Raw genomic sequence first — 21,756 nt, 5'->3', positions numbered from 1 at the left:
TACGTGCAGTATGCGGTGACTGAAGGAAGAAATTGGTGATTCCGGTACTGCGATTACTGCCGATGTGGGAAGTTTAGTCTGGCCATCCTACCCGGATGGTGTGTGCTGGGCGGGAAGGGACCGTTTCTTTTCCTTTTCTTGCCCGTGACATTGAGGCTACTCTAGGGAGAACCGGAGGACCGAGATGGGCAGGTCTGTGGAGGCTTTCCTGGTGTGCTTGGGGTCCGCCCAGTACCGGACCTTCCGTTCGTGTCCTGCCACTGGGTGAATTCATGGTGCTTCCGGGAGTGTGGGCGTCTTGATGATTTAGGCCTGCAAAACCGAGAGAACCGTGGCCTGCTCACATCGATGTTGTTTGCAAAGTACTAATCTGGGGGGAGAGGAGACTGGGTGGCTCCGTCAGTTACACGTCCTGACTCTTGATTTCCGCTCAGGTCATGATCTCACCGTTTGTGGGATTGAGTCCCGGGTCAGTCTCTGCGCTGACAGCTTGGGATTGCCCCTCGCCCCCACCTGCACTCTCTCTCTTTCTCAAAACAAATAAACTGGGGCGACTGGTGGCTTAGTCAGTTGAGCGTCCGACTTCAGCTCCGGTCATGGTCTCGCGGTCTGTGAGTTCGAGCCCCGCGTCGGGCTCTGTGCTGACAGCTCAGAGCCTGGAGCCCGCTTCGGATTCTGTGTCCCCCTCTCTCTCTCTGCCCCTCCCCCACTCGTGCTATCTCTCTCTCTCTCTCTCTCGAAATAAACATAAAAAAATAAAATAAATACACTTAAAAAGCATTAACTTTTATTTTTTAAACCTGGGTGAAATGTACATGTGTACATGTGCTTTAAAAAATTATTTTCTCGGGGCGCCTGGGTGGCGCAGTCGGTTAAGCGTCCGACTTCAGCCAGGTCACGATCTCGCGGTCCGGGAGTTCGAGCCCCGTGTCGGGCTCTGGGCTGATGGCTCCGAGCCTGGAGCCTGTTTCCGATTCTGTGTCTCCCTCTCTCTCTGCCCCTCCCCCGTTCATGCTCTGTCTCTCTCTGTCCCAAAAATAAATTTAAAAAAACGTTGAAAAAAATTTTTTTAAATTATTTTCTCAAAAAAGCATTTTCTTTATTATTCGGTAATGTGGAAACATTACGTAAGTTTTTACTGTGGTAAACTATGCACAACATGAAACTGACCGCTCTGTCCATTTTTAAGTGCATATTTCAGCGACATTACATTCAGAATGTTGTGCAACCATCACCACTACCCGTTTCCAGAACTTTCTATCATCCCAAACGGAAACTCAGTACCCATTAAACAATACCCCATTCCTCCCCCCACACGGCCTCTAATCTACATTTTGTCCGTGTGAGTTGGCTCACTCTGTCTTTTTGTGAGTGGCTTATTTACTTTGGTGTGATGTTTTCAAGTTTCACTCATATTGAAACACAGAGCAGAATGGCATTCCTTTCTTTTTTAAAAAATTTTTTAATGTTTATTCTTTTTTTTAATTTTTGTTTAATATTTATTTTTGGTAGAGAGAGAGAGAGAGAGAGACAGAGCATGAGTGGGGGAGGGGCAGAGACAGGGAGACACAGAATCCGAAGCAGGCTCCAGGCTCTGAGCTGTCAGCACAGAGCCCGACGCGGGGCTCGAACCCACAGACTGCGAGATCATGACCTGAGCCGAAGTCATACGCTCAACCGACTGAGCCACCCAGGTGCCCCTAATGTTTATTCTTGAGAGACAGAGCACGAGTGGGGGAGGGACAAAGAGAGGGAGACACAGAAACCAAAGCAGGCTCCAGGCTCTGAGCTGTCAGCACAGAGCCCGACGCGGGGCTTGAACTCACGAACTGTGAGATCATGACCTGAACTGAAGGTGGGTGCTTAACAGACTGAGCCACCCACATCACCCCTTACATCAGTGTTTTTGAAAAAGAAGCAACTTTATGACGATGAAACATACATTGCATGTTGCACCATAGTCCGAGATAAGAACACATAGAACGTAAAGGACTACACAGTAGGGAGCAAAAGTATAAGCTACAGAAACCAAAATACACTTCCGTCCCGAGCGCGAGCGGCACTGCTGGGACGAATGGTGTGAAAGAAACATTTGCTGAAGGCCCAGGACGACCTGGCAGTACCTGCTGAGTTGCCAACCATCCCGGGAGGGTCCTCCCCAGACACCTGGGCAGGTGGCTTTGCTTGCAGGCGGACGAGGTTGGTGCCACACGAGGGAGGTGCAGGAAAGGTCTCTGGACCTTCAGGGGGAAGGACAGAATTCCTCTGGGGGAGCTTTAAGGAGGTGGCAGATTTCCACCCGGCGATAATGGGGGCAGGAGAGGCGTTAACTAAACTCCTAGCGCCGCCCTTTCTTGGCCGAGCCCAGCTTGGATGCTGCTGTTTCTTGGGCCTGGATTCCTCTTACTCGCAGCTGTTAAGCAGCCTTCATCTTGCATTTAAACGGCCTTGTTACTGGGACTTGCTCTGTCTCCCACAAGTGCCTCCGATTAGCCTGTCTGGTTCTTTTATGTGTCATGGGGCAGCCACGCTCCCGGGAGCCTTCTGGAAGAGCTGCTTCTCTTTGGGTGACCCGGGGCCCGACTCCTGCCTTCCTCTGCCCACTGGGGGGGACCCAGACTTGGGATCACGCTGTCCGTCCAAGGGCAGCACCCGACGCAGTGGAGAGTCAGCCTTTCCAGCTCTCCCCTCGCTGTGCAGCCTTGGGAAAGTCACCCCACCCCTCTGACCCTGATGTGCAACACAAGGGGACCGGGTGGCCTCCACGGCCCTTCCAGCTCTACAATGTTATGATTGCCCATATTATGATTTAATGACCTCCCTCCAGCGCTCTTGGAATAAATGACTCAGCGGTCTGATATTTTTGCGGCTGGTTTTAAGGAAGCCTGATGATTTTGCCATGACAGGCAAGTTTTTGTTCCGTGGGTCAAAGCCTGACGGTCTTGATCCAGCTGGAGTTAGGCGGGGGCTGACCGGATTTCTTCACGCTGGCCTCTTTCAGGGGAGCATCCTGGGCACCGGCTGCTGGCCAGAGGCACCCCGGGCCATGTCAGAACTTTGAGCAGGTGACAGAGAGCAGTTGTCACAGCCTCAAGATGCTGAGCCTGAAGCTCCCCCGGCTGTTTCGCATCGACCAGGTGCCCCAGGTATGTGCTCTGGTTCCGGTGAGTTCCAGGCGGAGGCCAGGCATGGTGTCTGCACCGGAGTGACTATTCTGTCTTCAGCCAGCCTGTTCTGTGTAGGCCTATTCTCTTTTTATTTTCATTAAAACATTTTTGTTTAGGTTGATCTATTTATCCTGAGGGTGAGAGCAAGCAGGGGCGGGGCGGAGAGAGAGGGAGGCGGAGAATCCCGAGTGCAGAGCCTGATGTGGGGCTCGATCTCGTGAACCGTTGAGATCAGGACCTGAGCTGAAATCGAGAGTCGGGGGTTCAACCGACTGCCCCCGGCCCGTTCTCTTCGAGAAGGCCCTCCCCGACTCCCTCGGGGAAGTAGAGCTTCCTGTTTCCCCACCTCCGTGGCACCTGGAAACAGAAGTGGTCCTGAAACTGTCTGGGTTGTAACCCCTCCCTGTGACATCTGTATTGTATCGGGAAGTCATTATTGAGATTACACTTTCTAGCTGAAGAGAAGAAGCCGGTGGCACCTGACCGGGTAGAAGGTGTCTTTGGGACCCTCCCTTGGGTGCTTGAGAGCAGGCCAGGGGCGGAGTCACCTCGTGTGTGGCCTTGCCGTTGTCCTTATCACTTGTGGGAGGCTCAGGCCAGGCCTGGTGGGGCGGGGGGGGGGGGGATGAGGAGGGTTGTCAAGAGGGCCTTACCCCCTCCTGTCGTGGGCTCCCGGGGCCGAGAACTCACACGGGGCCACCCCGAAAAGCCTGGCACACGTCGATACGATAACCTGCATTTGTAATAGGCCTTAGGCGAGGCCACCGCTTGTGAGCCACGGCAAGCTGAGTGGAAAGGAGGTGTCCCTTCTGTCTGTGACATCCTCCAGATGAAACGTCCCACCCTGAGATAACACTTGTTCATCTTCGGTCAAAAAGGAAGGCAAGTTGACACTGAGCTCAGGGCGCGACCAGATGATGTTTTCTTTCCAGGGCAGGAGGGGCGCACCAGCTTGCCGTGGCTCAGCACCAGGCGTGGAAGGTTAGGAGCAGACCCCCCCGCCAGACTTTGTCCCGAAAGCCCGTGAAACTAGGTGACTGCAGCAAGGTGGCACAGGGGTGGCACGATCGGACACGGGGCAGAGGACGGACAAATGAAAAATGAGGCTGGCCTCGCAGGACGCTGCCGATCAGGGCGCCCCCTCTGTGCTCCCAAGGCTGTGTCTCCTCCTCTGTGATTCACCACTCAGTTCTGCCCCCAGAGCACTCGTGGCTGTGGTTAGTGGGAGCACGGGGTGATTCTTTGAGTCATTCACTCTTGAAATGTTTATTGCCTGCCTGCTGCGTGCAAGGTGTTGCTCTGTGCGGGGACTCAGAACAATCGGGTACGAATCCCGCCCCTGAGGACTTCAAAATATGCAGGAGTGCTTCTGTTGCAAAGTGGGCCGGGGTGTGTCCCAAAAGACCCGGAGGAGGGTTGGTCCCTTCCGTCGTGGGAGAGGAAAGGCTCAGGGAAGGCCGCATGAGGAGGGAGATCTTTAAGATGAGCTTGAGGGTAGGTAGGATGTGGGAGGCGGGGAAAGCATGCCAGGTGGAGGGACTGGTGTGGGCAGAGGCCTGGATACGGGAAACCACCGGGCAGGTGTGGGGACTCTGGGAGGAGGGATTATGGGTTCTGCTGAGATGTCCCCCTGGGCGTTTTGGTCAAGGTTGGGTTCAGAGTATGTGCCCAGGAAAGACATGAAGGAGAAGTGAAAGTCTCAGTGGGCGCTTTGGGGAGTGATGTGGGATTCGGAAGTATGGGGACCAGAAACCCCCCGAGGGCTGAAGATGAACGTACCTTCTCTGTCCAGTTCTTCATAGACAGTGGAGGTGACAGTATCCTTTTTTTTTTTTTTCAATGTTTTTGTTTATTTTTGAGACAGAGAGAGACAGAGCATGAGCAGGGGAGGGGCAGAGAGAGAGGGAGACACAGAATCCGAAGCAGGCTCCAGGCTCCGAGCTGTCAGCACAGAGCCCGACGCGGGGCTCGAACTCACGGACCATGAGATCGTGACCTGAGCCAAAATCAAGAGTCAGATGCTTAACCGACTGAGCCACCCAGGTTCCCCTAGAAGGTCAGTTTATTTGAGGATTTGCTGGGAGTAGGGAACAAGCAGTTTTTGCTTATTAAGACAGATGCAACCAGATTGAGAAAAATGCATGACGTGCATGAATATTTAACACAGATCTGGTACAAACACCGAGCTTACTTTCGGGGGGCTCCGTGGGTTCTGATGCTCAGTCTGCGGAGTGACCTTGGACAAGATGTTTCCTTTCCCTCAGTTTCTGCACCTGTAAAGCAGGGTGATGAGAGTATCTGCTTCCTGGGGTCACGGGGAGGATTAGAGGAGCCCAGCACATGGTGAACAGTCAGTAATGTTGCTGCCATCACCTGTTTCATACGGAGGCCCCGGATAGCCTCTCCTTTTGTATATCAATGAGCTGTGTGGCCTGGGCGACTTCCCTACCCTCTCTGAGCCTCACCCATCAGAGGGGGCCAGAGCACCACCTCCCGGCATCGTCAGGGTTATAATTCCGGCACATTCCTGGCCGAGAGATCGCTCACAGGAAAGGACAGCTTGTCCCTTTCCTCAGAAGGTGGGATTTGGGTGGGTGACTCAGAATTTCTAGCCTCCTTTGTGCCTAAAAACAGGTCTGGGTACTTTAGGGAGTTGTTAATGATTGCAGGGATCCTTATATATTGTTCTTGACTTTAATTAAAAGGAATGCTTTTGGGGCACCTGGGTGGCTCAGTCAGTTAAGTGTCCAGCTCTTAATCTCAGCTCAGGTCTTTTTTTTTTTTTTTAAATTACTTTTTTAACGTTTATTTATTTTTGAGACAGAGAGACAGAGCATGAACGGGGCAGGGGCAGAGAGAGAGAGGGAGACACAGAATCTGAAACAGGCTCCAGGCTCTCAGCTGTCGGCACAGAGCCCGACGCGGGGCTCGAACTCACGGACCGTGAGATCATGACCTGAGCCGAAGTCGGACGCTCAACCGACTGAGCCACCCAGGCGCCCCTGTGAATTTCCTTCATTTTTAAGGCCGGATCATATTCCATTGTATCAACACACCACATTTTGCTTATTCATTCTTCCATCAGTGGATACCGGATGACTTCTGTGTTGTAGCAGTTGTGAGAAATGCTGCTATGAACCGAGGTGTGGAAACATCCCTTTGAGATCTTGCTTTCAATTTTTGGGGGTATACACCCAGAAGTGGAACATCTCATTTGTGCAAAACAAACGAACAGGCAGCTGGGATTTATTTTAGGGATTGCATTGAATCCATGCATTAATTTGGGGAGCATTACCATCTTAACAATAGTAAGTCTTTCAATCCATGAACATGGGATGTCTTTGCATTATATTTAGGTTTTTAATTTCTTTCGGTGATATTTTGTAGTTTTCAGTGTACAGGTCTCACACCATTAAAAGTATTTATTAGAGGCACCTGGGTGGCTCAGTCAGTTACACGTCCAACTCTTGGTTCCGGCTCAGGTCATGATCTCACGGTTCATGGGTTCGAGCCCCACGTTGAGCCCTGTGCTGGCAGCACTGAGGCTGCTTGGGATTTTGCCTCCCCCTCTTTCTATCCCTCCCCCCCCCCCCGCTTGCACACGCTCCCTCCCTCTCTCTCAAAAATAAATAAACATTAAAAAAATCATAAAAACAAAACCAGAATTTGTTAGCTTTATTCCAAAGCATTTTACTGTTTTTGATATTGTTGCACATGGAATTATTCCCTTAAATTCTCTTTCAGATTGTTCATTGCTAGTATATAAAAATAAAACTGAGTTTGGTATATCGATAGATCCTTCAGCCTCGCTGCACTCATGTATTAGTTCTAACAGTCTTTTAGTGGATCCTTTCGGATTTCCTGTATGTAAGATTATATCATCTGCAAATATAGTTTTGCATCTTCCTTTCCTATTTAGATGCCTTTTTTTTTCTTTTCCTTGTCCAGTTGACCTAGCTAGAACCTCCACTATGATTGACATTGCCTAGAAGTGATGAGAGCAAACGTCTTTATCTTGCTCCCGATTGTAAGGGGAAAGTATTTCATTTCCTACCACGAGGTACGTTAGCTGTGAGTTTCTCATAGGTGGCCTTTGCTGGGTGGAAGAAGTTTTCTCCCTATTTTGTTGAGTGTCTTCTTATCATGAAAGGATATTGGATCTCATGAAATGCCTTTTCTGTGTTTTTTGACACAGTTGTGGTTTTGTTTCTTTTTTTTCTCCTCTGAATGAATCTGGTCAGTTTGTCTCTTTTCTTTCTGGTTTTCAATAATTGAGAATATTAAATTCTACCTGAAAAAAAGGTGGATCGGTGGCTCAGCGGAGCCGCTCTGTTATGTATTTTATATCTCTAATGTCCATTATTTTTTACGATTTTCTTTCCGTTTTGGGTTCCTTTTGTTGTGCCTGCTCTAACTTTTTAAGTGAATCACTCTGCCTTCTAACGTAAACAACTGAGTACGTATTATTTCCTTTAAGTATTGCTTTAACTGCAGCCCACATGGGCTGTTTGAATTCCTTTCCTCTTTTTTTTTTAAGATTTTTTTTAATGTTTATTTATTTATTTTTTAATTTTTTTTTCAACGTTTTTTATTTATTTTTGGGACAGAGAGAGACAGAGCATGAACGGGGGAGGGGCAGAGAGAGAGGGAGACACAGAATCGGAAACAGGCTCCAGGCTCCGAGCCATCAGCCCAGAGCTTGACGCGGGGCTCGAACTCACCGACCGCGAGATCGCGACCTGGCTGAAGTCGGACGCTTAACCGACTGCGCCACCCAGGCGCCCCAATGTTTATTTATTTTTGAGAGAGAGCAAGCAAGGGTAGGGTCAGAGAAAGGGGGACAGAAAGTCCAAAGCAGGCTCTGTCTGCACTGACAGGCTGACAGCCCCCGATGTGGGGCTCGAACTCACGAACCGTGAGATCACAACCTGAGCTGAAGTCGAACACTCAACCGACTGAGCCGCTCAGGTGCCCCTGTTTGAATTCATTTCTAATTTCTGTTTTGATTTCTTATGTAATGTGTAATTGCTTAGAAGTCTATGTGTATTTTTTTTTTAATTCCCCAAAGTTGGGAGTTTTTGTTATCGATTTAATTTAATTGATTGTGGCCTGAGAATGTCCTCTGTATCATTCCCATTTTTGAAATTTGTTCAGAATAGCATGATGGCCTGGCACATGATCAATTTTCATAAATCTTCTAAATGTACTTGAAAATAATGCATAATCTTCAGTTGTTGGGGGCAGTATTGCATATATGTCCTGTAATATCCAATATTTTTATATTATTACTAATTTTGTTCTGCTTGATCTAGTCACAGTTGAGATATGTTAAAATCTTCCACCGTGGTGGCAGATTTGTGAATTACTCCTGTGGACAAGTCATTTTTTTTTTTTTTTAAGTAGGGTTCACACCCAGTGTGGAGCCCAAGGCGGGACTCGAACTCATGACCCTGAGATGAAGACCTCAGCCGAAATCAAGAGTTGGACGCTTAACTAGCTGACCACCTACGCATCCCCAGTCAATGTTTGCTTTATAGATTTTGAGCCTATGTTTTTTAGGTACATCCAAATTTATATAATATCTTCCTAGTGAAGTAAATTTCTTATTATTTTGTAGTGATTCTCTGTCTAGTTCTGTTTTCTGTCTTAGAATCTCTCATAGTCAAATAACGACCCAGCTTTGTTGTTTTTGTTGTTTGTCTGATTTATTTCTTTCCTTCCTTTGACTTTTAATCCCTCTCTGCCCTTATATTTTAACTGTATCTTGTGTAAATGGCACGTAGTTGGATTTTACCAAGTTTGATAATATTTGTCATTTCACTGGATAGTTTAGTCTGTTTATATTTATAAGGATTATTGATGTATTTCCATTCATTTTGATCATCTTATGTGGTTTCTAGTTATTGTCTCTATTTCCTTTCTTGCTTTCTTTGCATTGAGTTTTACATCCTTATTTCTTCCTTCCTTTTAACATTTGATTTTCTCCTCCACTTGTTTCACAGTTAATACCTAGAAATATGCTCTATATTGATTCGTTTAATGGCTACTGTAGCTATGGTAATATGAAACGTTGGGCTAGGCAGGAAGGGCCAGGCCTCAGTTGATCACACAGAATGTTCTGGAATGGGGTTGGTCCTTCAGACTTGTCCCAAATGAGAAAAGGAGGCTAGGATTTCGTATCATCATCAGTGGATGCGTGCTGCCTCTGGGCAGGGAGTATAACGTGGTCACTGGGGTGGCCTTTGGCCAATAGCAGTTCCCATAGAGGGACAAGTGGCTCAGCTCTGAAGGAGGGAAGGGTTCCCTCCTAAGTGCATCATAGTACCTACCACCAGAAGGCACTCTGGGTAGATGTAACATTAACCAGAGATAGTCACATGGCCCCGACCTAACTGCCAAAAAGGCTGAGAAAGGTCAGAAAACACACGGAATATTTGGCCAGCTGTCTCTGCCATACCTAACTTCTTGGGTCTCAGGACCGGCAACATCAAAAACATTCTAGAAGCTTCTCAGTTTGTCTTCATAGATCACAACAAAACCGTCGTATTTTTCTCCTTTGGAGAAACATACCGTGTCTCTTATTTGGTTTTAAAAAAAATTTAATGTTTATTCACTTTTTGAGAGAGAGAGAGAGAAAGAGAGAGAGAGAGGGAGGAAGAGGGTGGGGGAGGGGCAGGGAGAGAAGGAGACACAGAATCTGAAGCAGGTTCCGGGCTCTGAGCTGTCAGCTGTCAGAGCCTGATGCGGGGCTTGAACTTGGGACAGCTCGATCATGACCTGAGCTGAAGTTGGACACTTAACTAACTGAGCCACTCAGGCGCCCCAGTTTTTCATAGTTTCTACCCCTCTCAATCTCTCTGGACTGCTTTCTTGGAATCTGTTTTCAGTTGACTAATTTTCTCTTCGGCTAGATCTAGTCTGCTATTTATCCCTTCAATGACTTTTTACTTCAGTGTCTCTAGTGTTGTTTGCTTGTGCATGCTTGCATTGAAGCAGAAATTCCCCAGAGAGGATTTGCATTTGCTTTTGTTACTTACGGGAGGGAGCCGCAAACCTTCCACCTCTATTTATTTGTAACCACTTTAATTTCTCCACCTGAGATTTCTTGGACCATAGATGTAACTGTGGATTTGGATCAGAAGCCTGTATGCATGCAATCTAGCTGGTGGCTCTAAATTCTGGGGAGAGATTGTTTCAGGGAGACAGCTTCCTTATTATTTTTTTCTGCCTGGTGGGGTTTATTTCACATTCCCTTGCCTTTAGAGTCCTAGCCTTCCTGGCAATTCTGCCTTTGATGGGCCTTAGGGTTCATCTCTTATTTGCAGGGTCTGGCAGCAGAAACTCTGATGCTGAAGGCAGCTTACCGCACGGGGCTCCTGGGGGCTTTATGATGCTCTTTCTTTTATGACATTTTGCTGATACGCTTATCCGGCTTTCGATGCAGACTTCATCCAGCACTTTAATTGCTCTAGTCAGAAGGCTCTTCCGTGACATCTAACTGACCATCATTCGTCCCAAACCAGAGGGTCTCCAACCATTCTTCCAGGTGCTTCCTCCGTTACTCTGGGCCCAGTGGCCTCTTGCTTCTGAAAACTTTGATAACACTTAGCATTTCCACCGACTATAGCAATCGCTAGTTTCACTAGGGTGGATGCAGCGAAGTGTGATGGGCTTTGCGAGCGAACAAACTAGCGGTTGCCTCTTGGTTCTGCTATGAATTATGGCCTTGGAAACTCCTCTCGTTGAACTTCAGTTTCCTCCTCTGTGAAACGGGGTTGGCAGTCTGTATCTTACAGTCTCCTCATGATGATCCAATCAAACAGGGTCTGCTCCTAACGTGCGCTGGGTCTGAATCAGGAGAACCATAGCGACCACAGACCGTATGTCTGAATGTAAAAGTTACATATGGAGCTGGCAAACAGTTAGGCAGAATGGTTCTGTTCTCTCTTGACAAATATCCCGTCATAATCCCAAAAGAGTATATGTAAAGCTCTAATTTTTATACAGCGAAAGCAAAATATCAAAGACAACTAAACTTAATTATTGTACATATCTGGATGTTACATTGATGCATTAGTGATGTTTGGATGAGTAATAAAATAAAAACATGTACAATTTGGTTATACAAGTCAGTTAAGCGTCTGACTTCGGCTCAGGTCATGATTTCGCGGTTCCTAAGTTCGAACCCCTCGTCAGGCTCTGTGCTGACGGCTCAGAGCCTGGAGCCTGCTGCGGATTCTGTGTCTCCCTCTCCCTCTCTGCCCCTCCCGACCTCACGCTCTGTCTCTCTCTCTCTCAAAAATAAATAAACATTAAAAAATGTTTAAAAACCATATGCAATTTATAAATTAGTACGTTTAGTCCATCAGATTTATTTTTTGCCTTTATTTCGGCAAAATTATGGGTTATCTTGCCATAATCCACATTATCATATAATTAGTGCTCTATTAACAATGATTCCAAATTACACCATTGTTCTTGAGTCACTGAGTCTTTGTGTTTTTTCTTTCTTTTTAATTAATTTCATGTGGGAGAAGATTCTGGTGAGTTTCTGCTCAGTTCTGCTCAAGTATAGTAACTGGAATTATCAAAAAATGTTCTTGGGGTGCCTGGGTGGCTCAGTCAGTTAAATGTCAGACTCTTGATCTCAGCTCAGGTCGTGATCTCAGGGTCATGGGTTTTATTATTATTTTTTTCAACGTTTTATTTATTTTTGGGACAGAGAGAGACAGAGCATGAACGGGGGGGAGGGGCAGAGAGAGAGGGAGACACAGAATCGGAAACAGGCTCCAGGCTCTGAGCCATCAGCCCAGAGCCCGACGCGGGGCTCGAACTCACGGACCGCGAGATCGTGACCTGGCTGAAGTCGGACGCTTAACCGACTGCGCCACCCAGGCGCCCCAAGGGTCATGGGTTTAAGTCCTGCGTTGGGCTCTGCACTGGGTATGAAGCCTACTTAAAAAAAAAAAAAGAAAGAAAAATATATATGTACATATATATATTGCATATATATGCATATGTATGCATTCTTAAAGCCTTATTTAGAATCAGAAGTGAACTATAAATTCTACACATCAAGTTCAAGCATAATGAAATTGCATATAATCATTAAAGTTAAGAAGAAAAATTATTAAATATTTAAATTTAATATACACTACCATTTTTATATGGCCCTCTTTACTCTCTTTTAAAACAATATATAGACCCATACAGCACTTAAATTTGATTTTTTTTCAAGAAAAAAGTTATCATAAAGAAAACTTCAAATAGCAATATTTTGCTTAGTCAAAATTATACTGTATAATGTTCAGAAAAGTAATCTGCATGGAAGTTAATTTCCTGCTTATTTGTATGCGAATCTTCTCTTTCATGGTCCACGGACGTTTTGTTTCTTTTTCTGAGTTTCGTTGTGTTTAAATGTCATTTTTGTTACATATTTCACATGTGGCTCCTTTGGCTTAGAAAAATCCTATCCGTATCTATGATAAATATGTACTTTGAATCCTGTTAGAAGTGAAATAGCCGGGGCGCCTGGGTGGCGCAGTCGGTTAAGCGTCCGACTTCAGCCCAGGTCACGATCTCGCGGTCCGGGAGTTCGAGCCCCGCGTCGGGCTCTGGGCTGACGGCTCGGAGCCTGGAGCCTGTTTCTGATTCTGTGTCTCCCTCTCTCTCTGCCCCTCCCCTGTTCATGCTCTCTCTCTGTCCCCAAAATAAATAAACGTTGAAAAAAATTAAAAAAAAAAAAAAAGAAGTGAAATAGCCAAACCTTGATTTTCTTTTTTAATTTTTTTAACATTTATTCATTTTTGAAAGGCAGAGAGAGACAGAGCGCGAACGGGGGAGGGCCAGAGAGAGAGGAAGACACAGAAACAGAAGCAGGCTCCAGGCTCCAAGCTGTCAGCACAGAGCCCGATGCGGGGCTCGAACCCACAAACTGCGAGATCACGACCTGAGCTGAAGTCGGCCGCTTAACTGACTGAGCCACCCAGGCACCCTGATTTTTTTTGTCTTTTTAAGTAGGCCTCACACCCAGTGTAGAGCCCAATGTGGGCCTTGAACTCACCACCCTGAGATCAAGAACTGAGTTGAGATCAAGAGTCAGATGCTTAACCGACTGAGCCACCCAGGCGCCCCAAACCCCAATATTTTTGTAGGCTTTTGCTAACAACATCCCATAATGAATACCTGTGAAGAGCTCAGACTCGCATTAATGTCATTTCGTCCCAAAGATGGGGCTTGCTCTGTATTTGAGGACCCTCTGTTTCATCGATTTCTTTCCATCACCTTGCATCTTGCCTAGATTAAATCTAGGAGTTTAATGGCATTTATTTGGCATTCTCATTGTGTGAATCAGAGTAGTTTATGGTCACCTTTGATGAGTGTTTCCGCAAGATGTCCCATGCTGGAGAAGATTCAGAGAGCGCCACTCATCGTCTTTGAACTGTTCCAAAGGAAGTCCTCAGTCCCCCTAGGAAGAAACTGAGACCGTGGGTTGCCATTTATTTCCAGCTCTAGGATTGCTTTTGGAGTTTTGGTCAAATTCTGACTTTACGTTCGTTTCCTCTTGCCACAACGTATTACCACAGATTGGGTGGCTTTCAAAACGAGGATGAATTTATTGTCTTACAGTTGTGGAGGTTAGAAGTCTGACATGGGTCTCACTAGGCTAAACTCATGGTGTTGGTAGAGGCTCTAGGGGAGAGTCTGTTTTCTTGCCTCTTCCAGCTTCTGGAGATCACGTGTGTCCTTGGCTCCTGGCCCCTTCCTGCACCTTCAGAGCAGGCAGGTAGCATCTCTGACCATTCTTCCATGGCCACATCTCCCTTTCTTCTGCTGCCTCCTCCTTCCTTCCTTTAAGGACCCTGTGATCACACGGGGCTCACCTGGATAATCCAGACAATCTCCCTATTTTAAGGCTAGCTGATTTGCAACTTTAATCCCATCTGTGACCTTAATATTCCTTTTGCCATGTCACGTGTCACCTTACGTAGTCACAGTTTCTGGGATTAGGGTGTGGACATCTTTGGTGGGGCGGGGGGGGGGGGTGCATTATTCTGCCTGCCGTAGACTTTTCAGTCATGTCACCACACCAAGCCCATGGCAAGTTTTTCAGTCAGTGCCTAAAATTGAAAATTGTTTTCCTAGTTCTTAAATCAAAGACTGACTTTTTACAACAAATGTATAACCAGTGGAATGTTCCATTGTCTCAGCTTCCTTGCTTCTTCCGTAGGTCAGTGCTGTGTATGGTGCTGGCCATTCAAGGGGACCTTTCACCCCGGTATGCCCAACCTGAATTGAGCGATATTTATTTTTTTAAGACATCGTATGTGTCCTTTTTCACGTTCCTGTCCGTTAAATCACTAATATCCTTGGGAGCCTCTGTCCTAGATGGTGATAGGTAATTTGTTGACTTTTTTTTTTTTCTCAACGTTTATTTATTTTTGGGACAGAGAGAGACAGAGCATGAATGGGGGAGGGGCAGAGAGAGAGGGGGACACAGAATCGGAAACAGGCTCCAGGCTCCGAGCCATCAGCCCAGAGCCTGACGCAGGGCTCGAACTCACGGACCGCGAGATCGTGACCTGGCTGAAGTCGGACGCTTAACCGACTGCGCCACCCAGGCGCCCCAGTTTGTTGACTTTTTATACATCTTTTGTGTTCAGCCAAAAGAAATTTAGCTTCATTTTCTTTTTTTTTTATATATAATGTTTATTTATTTTGAGAGAGAGAGAGAAAGAGAGAGAGGGAGGGGGGCAGAGAGAGAGAGAGAATCCCAAGCAGGCTCCATGCTGTCAGCACAGAGCCCAACACGGGGCTCGATCCCATGACCATGAGAACATGACCTGAGCCAAAATCAAGAGTCGGATGCTTAACCAACTGAGCCACCCAGGCGCCCCGGCTTCATTGTCTATGAATATTGTGGTGCATCTACAAAAAGCATCCTTCGGCTGGACTGAACATTGGACACTTCTGTTTTTAAAAACGCGACCCCAGTGTCCTAAATTACATTCACCTGTAATTGTAATCGCTTAATGCCAACAACGGTTGGCTGTCACTTCAACGTATTTGTGGTTCTCGTAATTGCATGTGACTTGTGTATAAGCGGTTTTATGGTATTTTAATTGAGATCCTAAGTGCTGTCTCTTGCCAGGACTCAGCACGGCCCGTCCTGCACGAGCCAGTGGCTTAGCGTCCAGCTCAGTCCTGCAGGCGCTCACTAAATGGCAGGTTATAACCGATGCATCAGTTAGTGGCCTTCCCTTTTCCTTCTACATAATCTCCGTGCCTTCCGCCCACAAACACCTCACTGAACTCCTCACTGGTCTCTCTCTCCTGCTCTGGCTTTTAATGCCCATGTCTTCAGGCGTATCTTGTCCCCCTTTTGCAATAAGTTGGATTCTGGGCAGGGAGGTGACCGTCGGATGTGGAGGCGGGGGACGGGCTGTGACCAGGAGCAGCGTCACCAGCGGCATGCCCTGGGACCTTGCGAGAAGTGCACATTCTCCCCCAGTCCCACTGAATTCGCCGTAAGAACCCCAGGCGATCTGCCGACACCCGCACAAGAGCGTTTGAGGGGCAATGACTTAGGGACACTGTCACCCAGTGTCCCTGCCGGTCTTGGCCAGCTCGGGCTGCCATGGCAAAGTGCCACAGACTGGCTGGACAAACAAGTTCACAGTTCTGGAGGCTGGAAGTCCAAGGTCAAGGTGCTGGTGGGGCTGGTTCTCTTGGGGCCTCTCTCCTTGGTTTGCAGATGCCCCTTCACGTGGTGGTTCCTCTGCACACGCCCCTACCGTCTCCCCTTCTTCTGAGGGACGCCAGTCAGATTGGACCAGGACCACCCTAATAGCCTCATTTGAATCATCCCTGTCTCCGGGGGCGACTGGGTGGCTCAGTCGGTTGAGTGTCCGACCCCTGGTTTTGGCTCAGGCCATGATCTCACGGTCTCATGGGTTCGAGCCCCGCGTCGGGCTCCATGCTGACAGCTCGGAGCCTGGAGCCTGCTGCGGATTCTGTGTCTCCCTCTCTCTCTGCCCCTCCCCTGCTCACGCTCGGTCTCTCTCTCAGAATAAAAAAATCCTGTCTCCAAATACGGTCACATCTGAGTCACTGGGGGGTTAGGGCCTCCACATGTGAGTTTTGTGGGGGACACGATTTAGCCTATAACCCCAAAGAAGAAGAAACAGGCTCAGAGAAGTACCTGACAGTCCAAATCACAACACAGGCTCATCTTTAGATGAGCGCTTCGTCTCCTACAAGAGCCCTTCTGAGCAGCAGCAATGAAGGTGTAAGAGGCCAAGGAAGTGAAGTCTGAGGTCTGCATGCAGCTTTCAGATTTGCTCCCCCTACTCCTGGGAGCTTGGGAAAATGTCTTAAGCTCCCCGGGGCTTAGTTTCCTTTTCTGTGAAATGGGGACAATGAAAGGCTCTCCCTCCCAAGGTCATGAGGACCCCCTGAGATTTGGACGGGAAATGTAGATTGCCACACCGACAGCGCCTGACCCTCTTGGCCGGCTGTCAGAATCCACCCTTGTTTACCGCTAGCCGGAATGTTCGATTATTTTCCCCCAGGTGATTTGCAGCTTAATAGCTAGAAAAACCAAGGGTTTAAAAGCGTCACAGTGGAATTTCGGGCTCAACTGGCAGGTGCACAGGGTCTTTCCGGGAAGCCAAGCCTTGGCAGGCACTAAGAGGAAAACCCACTGATTTGTCCTTCCACCCCGGGTACCTGGGGGCTCTCACTTCTAAATAATAGGCTGCACACACAATTTGATTTCATTTCACACGAAATTGCCTAGCCTACAACTAGGGATGCGGGGTGGATTCCTACAAATCAATCCCGCTGTGCAAATTAGCCAGCACCTGCTAACCTAGGGCTGCTTGGAAATGAGACCCAGCTCTGGAGCGCTAAGGCAATGATTGCAATTTGCCTTGTGGGGTTAGACTGGGTGTGAATACCAAATTGTTTTCAAATGTCCCATTGGTTGTTTAGATTTATGTAGCGTGTCTTCTTTTAAGATCTACTCTGTGCAGAGCACTTTGCTAAGGCCAGGGCAGGAAGATGGAGAGAATGCTCCTCCTTTTCCGTGCTCAGAGGGCCTCGGGGCAAGAGTGCGTCTAGCATTTTGGCCTAATAAACTGAGGTTCAAGTTGAGGAGGGTAGGGGCAGGTCAGAACATCGCTGTTCTAGGGCTGAGGGACTCCCTTTCTTTTATCCAGTCTTTATTCTTTTTTTTTTTTTTTTGGAGGGGCTGCTTTAAATCCTGCCCCTATAGGGGCGCCTGGATGGCTCAGTGGATTAAGCATCTGACTTCAGTTCAGGTCATGGTCCCACAGTTCGTGGGTTCGGGCCCCGCGTCGGGCTCTGTGCTGACAGCTCGGAGCCTGGAGCCCGCTTCGGATTCTGTGTCTCCCTCTCTCTCTGCCCCTCCCCCGCTCACGCTCTGTGTCTGTCTCTCTCTCAAGAATAAGCATTTAAAACAATTAAAAAAAAAAAAATAAATCCTGCCTCTACAGCATGGTTAGTGGGCTTCCCATCCATGCCTGGGGTCAGGATAGCAGGTCAGAGGAGATTCTTTAAATATAGGCCCAATCCTGGCGTTGGTGGTAAAGTACCCGCGCCAGGTCTGGGGCAAGATTCCTAAGTGTGGTCCGGTTGTCCACAGTGTGAATTTCCCAGCCCGTCTGTTTCCCTCTGGCTTTGGACTATGTCAGCGTCTTCTGATCCAAAGAGAGAACAGTAGTCACGTCCCGAATCACCCAGGGCAAGATGTAGGCGGTCTCCCCCTCCCCTCCTGTCCGTCCACTGCCCACCTGTGGGCCCTGTGTCCAGACTGTCCTCCAACCCCGCCCTGTGTGCCACCACCCCGCCCCCCACATGCCCAGCGCTCTGCGAGCCCCTTGTCATGAGATCTCCTCCTGCACAGATCTGCTAAACTCATTCATGTGAAGCAGTGAATCATCAATAACAATGGCTCCTTTCTGGAATTTTTACATTTTCATAAGAGGCCAATGCCTTCAAAAAAAAAAAAAAAACTTGAAAAAAATTTTTTTTTATGTTTTATGTTATATTTGAGAGGACGAGACAGAGCAGGAGCAGAGGAGTGGTAGAGAGAGAGGGAGACAACAGAATCCGAAACAGGCTCCAGGATCCGAGCTGTCCGCACGGAGGCCGACACGGGGCTCGAACTCACGAACTGTGAGATCATGACCTGAGCCAAAGTCAGATACTTAATCGACTGAGCCACCCAGGTGCCCTCCAAAAAAAAATTTTTTTAAGGGAAGACTGTAATGTGAGACGGACAATAGACCCCCAGTTTCCGCTGCAGGGCTGTCGTATGCCCACCGGGCACGGCCACCCTCCTCTCACGGGTACAGAGCTGAAGTCCATGGGCCCACCTGCCTCCTTGTCAGCAGCCCTGGGGGGGAGGGGGGTGGGTAGCTGCGAGCCAGGATTTCTGCTGCCCGGGACTGATGCCTGTCCACTGCAAACCGGGGACGTCAGCAGAATTGAACGGTGAATCAGAAACCGGAACAAATCGCTTTAATCAGCTAAGACCCAAACCTAATTCAAATAGTATTTTTCCACTGGACCATGAACCAACTTCACGGGCCCCCCTCCCCCTGGTTGACCAGTTCAACCCAGAACTGAACTAGGAAGGGAATGCACTCCCTGTTTTATAGGTGAGGACGCTGAAGCCCTGAGAGTCGTGGCTGGCTCAAGGTCATGGGGCCCAGGTTTGACTCTCTATCCTAATAACCCCTGACTTTCTCCACTTGACTCAGAACCTCAAGATATAGTACATGTTACCTATTTTGTACTTAAAAAAAAAATTTTTTTTTTAGTGTTCAATTTTGAGGGGGAGTGAGAGAGTGCGCGAGCGCAAGCGGGGGAGGGGCAGAGAGAGAGGGAGACACAGAATCCGAAGTAGGCTCCAGGCTCCAAGCTATGAGCACGGAGCCTGATGTGGGGCTCGAACTCACGAACCGTGAGATCATGACCTGAGCCGAAGTCGGACGCTCAACTGACTGAGCCACCCAGGTGCCCCGTACAATTACCCTTTTTAATGGCTCTAATGGAGCTTTCTGGGCGGGTTGACACCCATATGTGAGCTGACCAGCCCAACTCTCTCCCCTGGGGGGTGGTGACCAAGAGACTTGCCAGGTGGGCCACATGGGGGGGGGGGCTTGCGCAGGCCCAGCTGTGGCAGCCTCTGCTCTGCCCGCATCCCAGGCTAATGCCATCACCGTCTTCATCATCAAAAGGCCTTTATGAAGCGCCTTGGTGAATATATCCTGGCACTGAGCGGGGATCTTCTGCAGAGATCTTCCCAGCAGCCCCTGACATCCAGGGCATGTCGGCTCGGGCAGACAGCATATACGTCCTCCGACCGGGAAGGCACCCAAAGACCGGGCTGTAGGCCCCAGGCAGAGGGCGCAAAACCAGCCAATATTGATGACAAGAGTAAGTGCGCCTGGGAATGCAGAGACGGGCTGGGCTCCCAAAGGGAGTCCGGGTCTTAACTTCTCTCCTCCAGCCGCTGTGGGCTTCTGGAAATCTGGAAGGATTTTAGAACTTACGGGAAGGAGGAGAGGAGCGGGGAGAGGGAAGCAGCTTGACAGCTCAGGGACTTGGGGTCGAGGGGTCCGGGCTTCAGGGTTCAAGCGCGCAGCCCGAGAGGACACTAGGTGCTACCAAAGCTGCTCCTCCTGAGACTTTCTCGCCGCCCTCTCACCTCACCGTGGTGCCCCTCTCTCTCCGCCCCCTGCAGGTGTTCCATGAGCAGGGCATCCTCTTTGGCTACCGGCATCCGCAGAGTTCCGCCACGGCCTGCGTCCTCAGCCTTTTCCAAATGACCAATGAGACCCTCAACATCTGGACTCACTTGCTGCCCTTCTGGTACCTTCCAGCCCCCTTGACCGGCCGTCTCATTCGGGAGCCCCGGGGACTGGGGCTTCGTTAAAGCCCAGGGTGGGTTGGGAAGGCTGAGATTCCATGCTGGGATGTTGGGGGATGCCCCCATGGCGCATGGGCGTGGAGCTGGGAGTTGCTGGGGCCTATATCTGGGCGAGCTTTAGCACACGGATTCTGGTAGGATTCAGGGGGCTCCTGGTGGCTCCCCAGTCTTCCCCTGCTCCAGCGCCTGGTTAAAATGTCACAAGCTCCAGGGTCACCCGGGTGGCTCAGTCGGTTGAGCGGCCGACTTCGGCTGGGGTCATGATCTCGCGGTCCGTGAGTTCAAGCCCCGTGTCAGGCTCTGTGCTGACAGCTTGGAGCCTGGAGCCCGCTTCGGATTCTGTGTCTCCCTCTCTCTCTGCCCCTCCCTCGCTCACCCTCTATCTCTCTCTCAAAAAATAAATAAACATTTAAAACATTAGGGGCGCCCGGGTGGCTCAGTTGGTTAAGCGTCCGACTTCGGCTCAGGTCATGAGCTCGAGGTCCGTGAGTTCGAGCCCCGCGTCGGGCTCTGTGCTGACAGCTCGGAGCCTGGAGCCTGTTTCGGATTCTGTGTCTCCCTCTCTCTGACCCTCCCCCATTCATGCTGTCTCTCCCTGTCTCAAAAAGAAATAAACGTTAAAAAAATTAAAACAAAATAAATAAAACATTAAAAAAATACTTTAAATGCTAATAAATTAGAATTTGCAGCTGGGGATGGCGGTGGTCTCTTCCCCCGGCCCCTGTTCTCCCTGGAGGTGCCGGGTCACCTGCTTCTTGTGGGTCCTCTCAGAGCCCCGCCCCCCCCGCTGGTGATGTGAGCACCCCCAGCCCCCAGGCTTTTCCTGCTGCTGCTCTGCCCTGGCTTTCTTCCCTCCAATCCCCATCTGGCCACAAACCTCTCGGGCTGCGTGGAGGGACCACGGGTGATTTCGGCTGTTTTAAAGTTTGTGCCGCCAGGGGCGCTGGCCTGACCATCCTTGTTTGTGCGTCTTAAGCTCCGGTGCTCAGATCCCTGTGGGGCGACTTCCTGGCGGTCCTAAAGCTGAGCCACTCTGGCTGAGGCCCCCCTCTGCATAAGACATCCTGCCACTGCCAGGCCCCTGAGAGAGGTGGTCACCACTGAGTGACGCGGAGCGGGGAGGGTTTGAGAGACGCCCTGGGCACGTGGGGCCGGGGAGTCATCTTGAGATGATAAGACAGGTTTTGAGACCAGCACATGGCTGAAGGCCTGTGTTTGCTGGGACAGGAGGAGGAAGATGGCCAGGGTAGCCAGAAGATGCTTTGTAGTCTCCCTCTGTGGGAGGGCCAGTGGGCAGAGGGGCCGGCTTTCTAGAAGGAGTGGTTTGTGGCCGAGGGCAACTCTGCAGGCAGGGCCCCCCTTGCCCGGGTCGCGGGTGAGGCGGACGGGAGGCGGAGCTGTGCCGCGTCTCTGTGTACAGGTGGGGCCCAGAGACCCAGGCTCAGCTGAGCCTCAGCATGGGACCAGGCCACTCAGGATGGGGGCTGCAGTGGCAGTGAGGGAATAGCATGGAGAGGAGGGAGAAAAAAGCCCTGGCATCTTCTAGACTTTCAAGCACCCCCCCCCCCCCCGCCACCCCGGGAGGATGCTTCTCTTTGAAGAGCCTTCCTGCAAAGGGACATGGACAAACCA

At 49.4% G+C, this 21,756-nt stretch overlaps 1 protein-coding gene across 13 annotated transcripts in view; it reads left to right on the top strand.

The window, feature by feature from the left end:
- PAQR5 (progestin and adipoQ receptor family member 5) overlaps positions 1–21,756 on the top strand; it is a 74,462-nt gene that overhangs the window by 30,859 nt on the left and 21,847 nt on the right. For 7 of the 13 annotated variants that reach the window (XM_045059104.1, XM_045059105.1, XM_045059102.1 and 4 more), the window contains 2 exons: positions 3,002–3,146; positions 19,939–20,066. In XM_045059104.1, the coding sequence (XP_044915039.1) occupies positions 3,002–3,146; positions 19,939–20,066 (273 nt within the window). Of the gene's footprint in view, positions 1–3,001; positions 3,147–8,570; positions 8,727–19,433; positions 19,632–19,938; positions 20,139–21,756 lie in introns of those variants that run through there. The other 6 variants (XM_045059108.1, XM_045059109.1, XM_045059107.1 and 3 more) reach the window with 5 other exon arrangements.

The sequence above is a fragment of the Felis catus genome, chromosome B3, assembly GCF_018350175.1.
Source record: "Felis catus isolate Fca126 chromosome B3, F.catus_Fca126_mat1.0, whole genome shotgun sequence".
Lineage (NCBI taxonomy): Eukaryota > Metazoa > Chordata > Mammalia > Carnivora > Felidae > Felis > Felis catus.
This window is presented reverse-complemented; position numbering and strand designations above follow the sequence as displayed.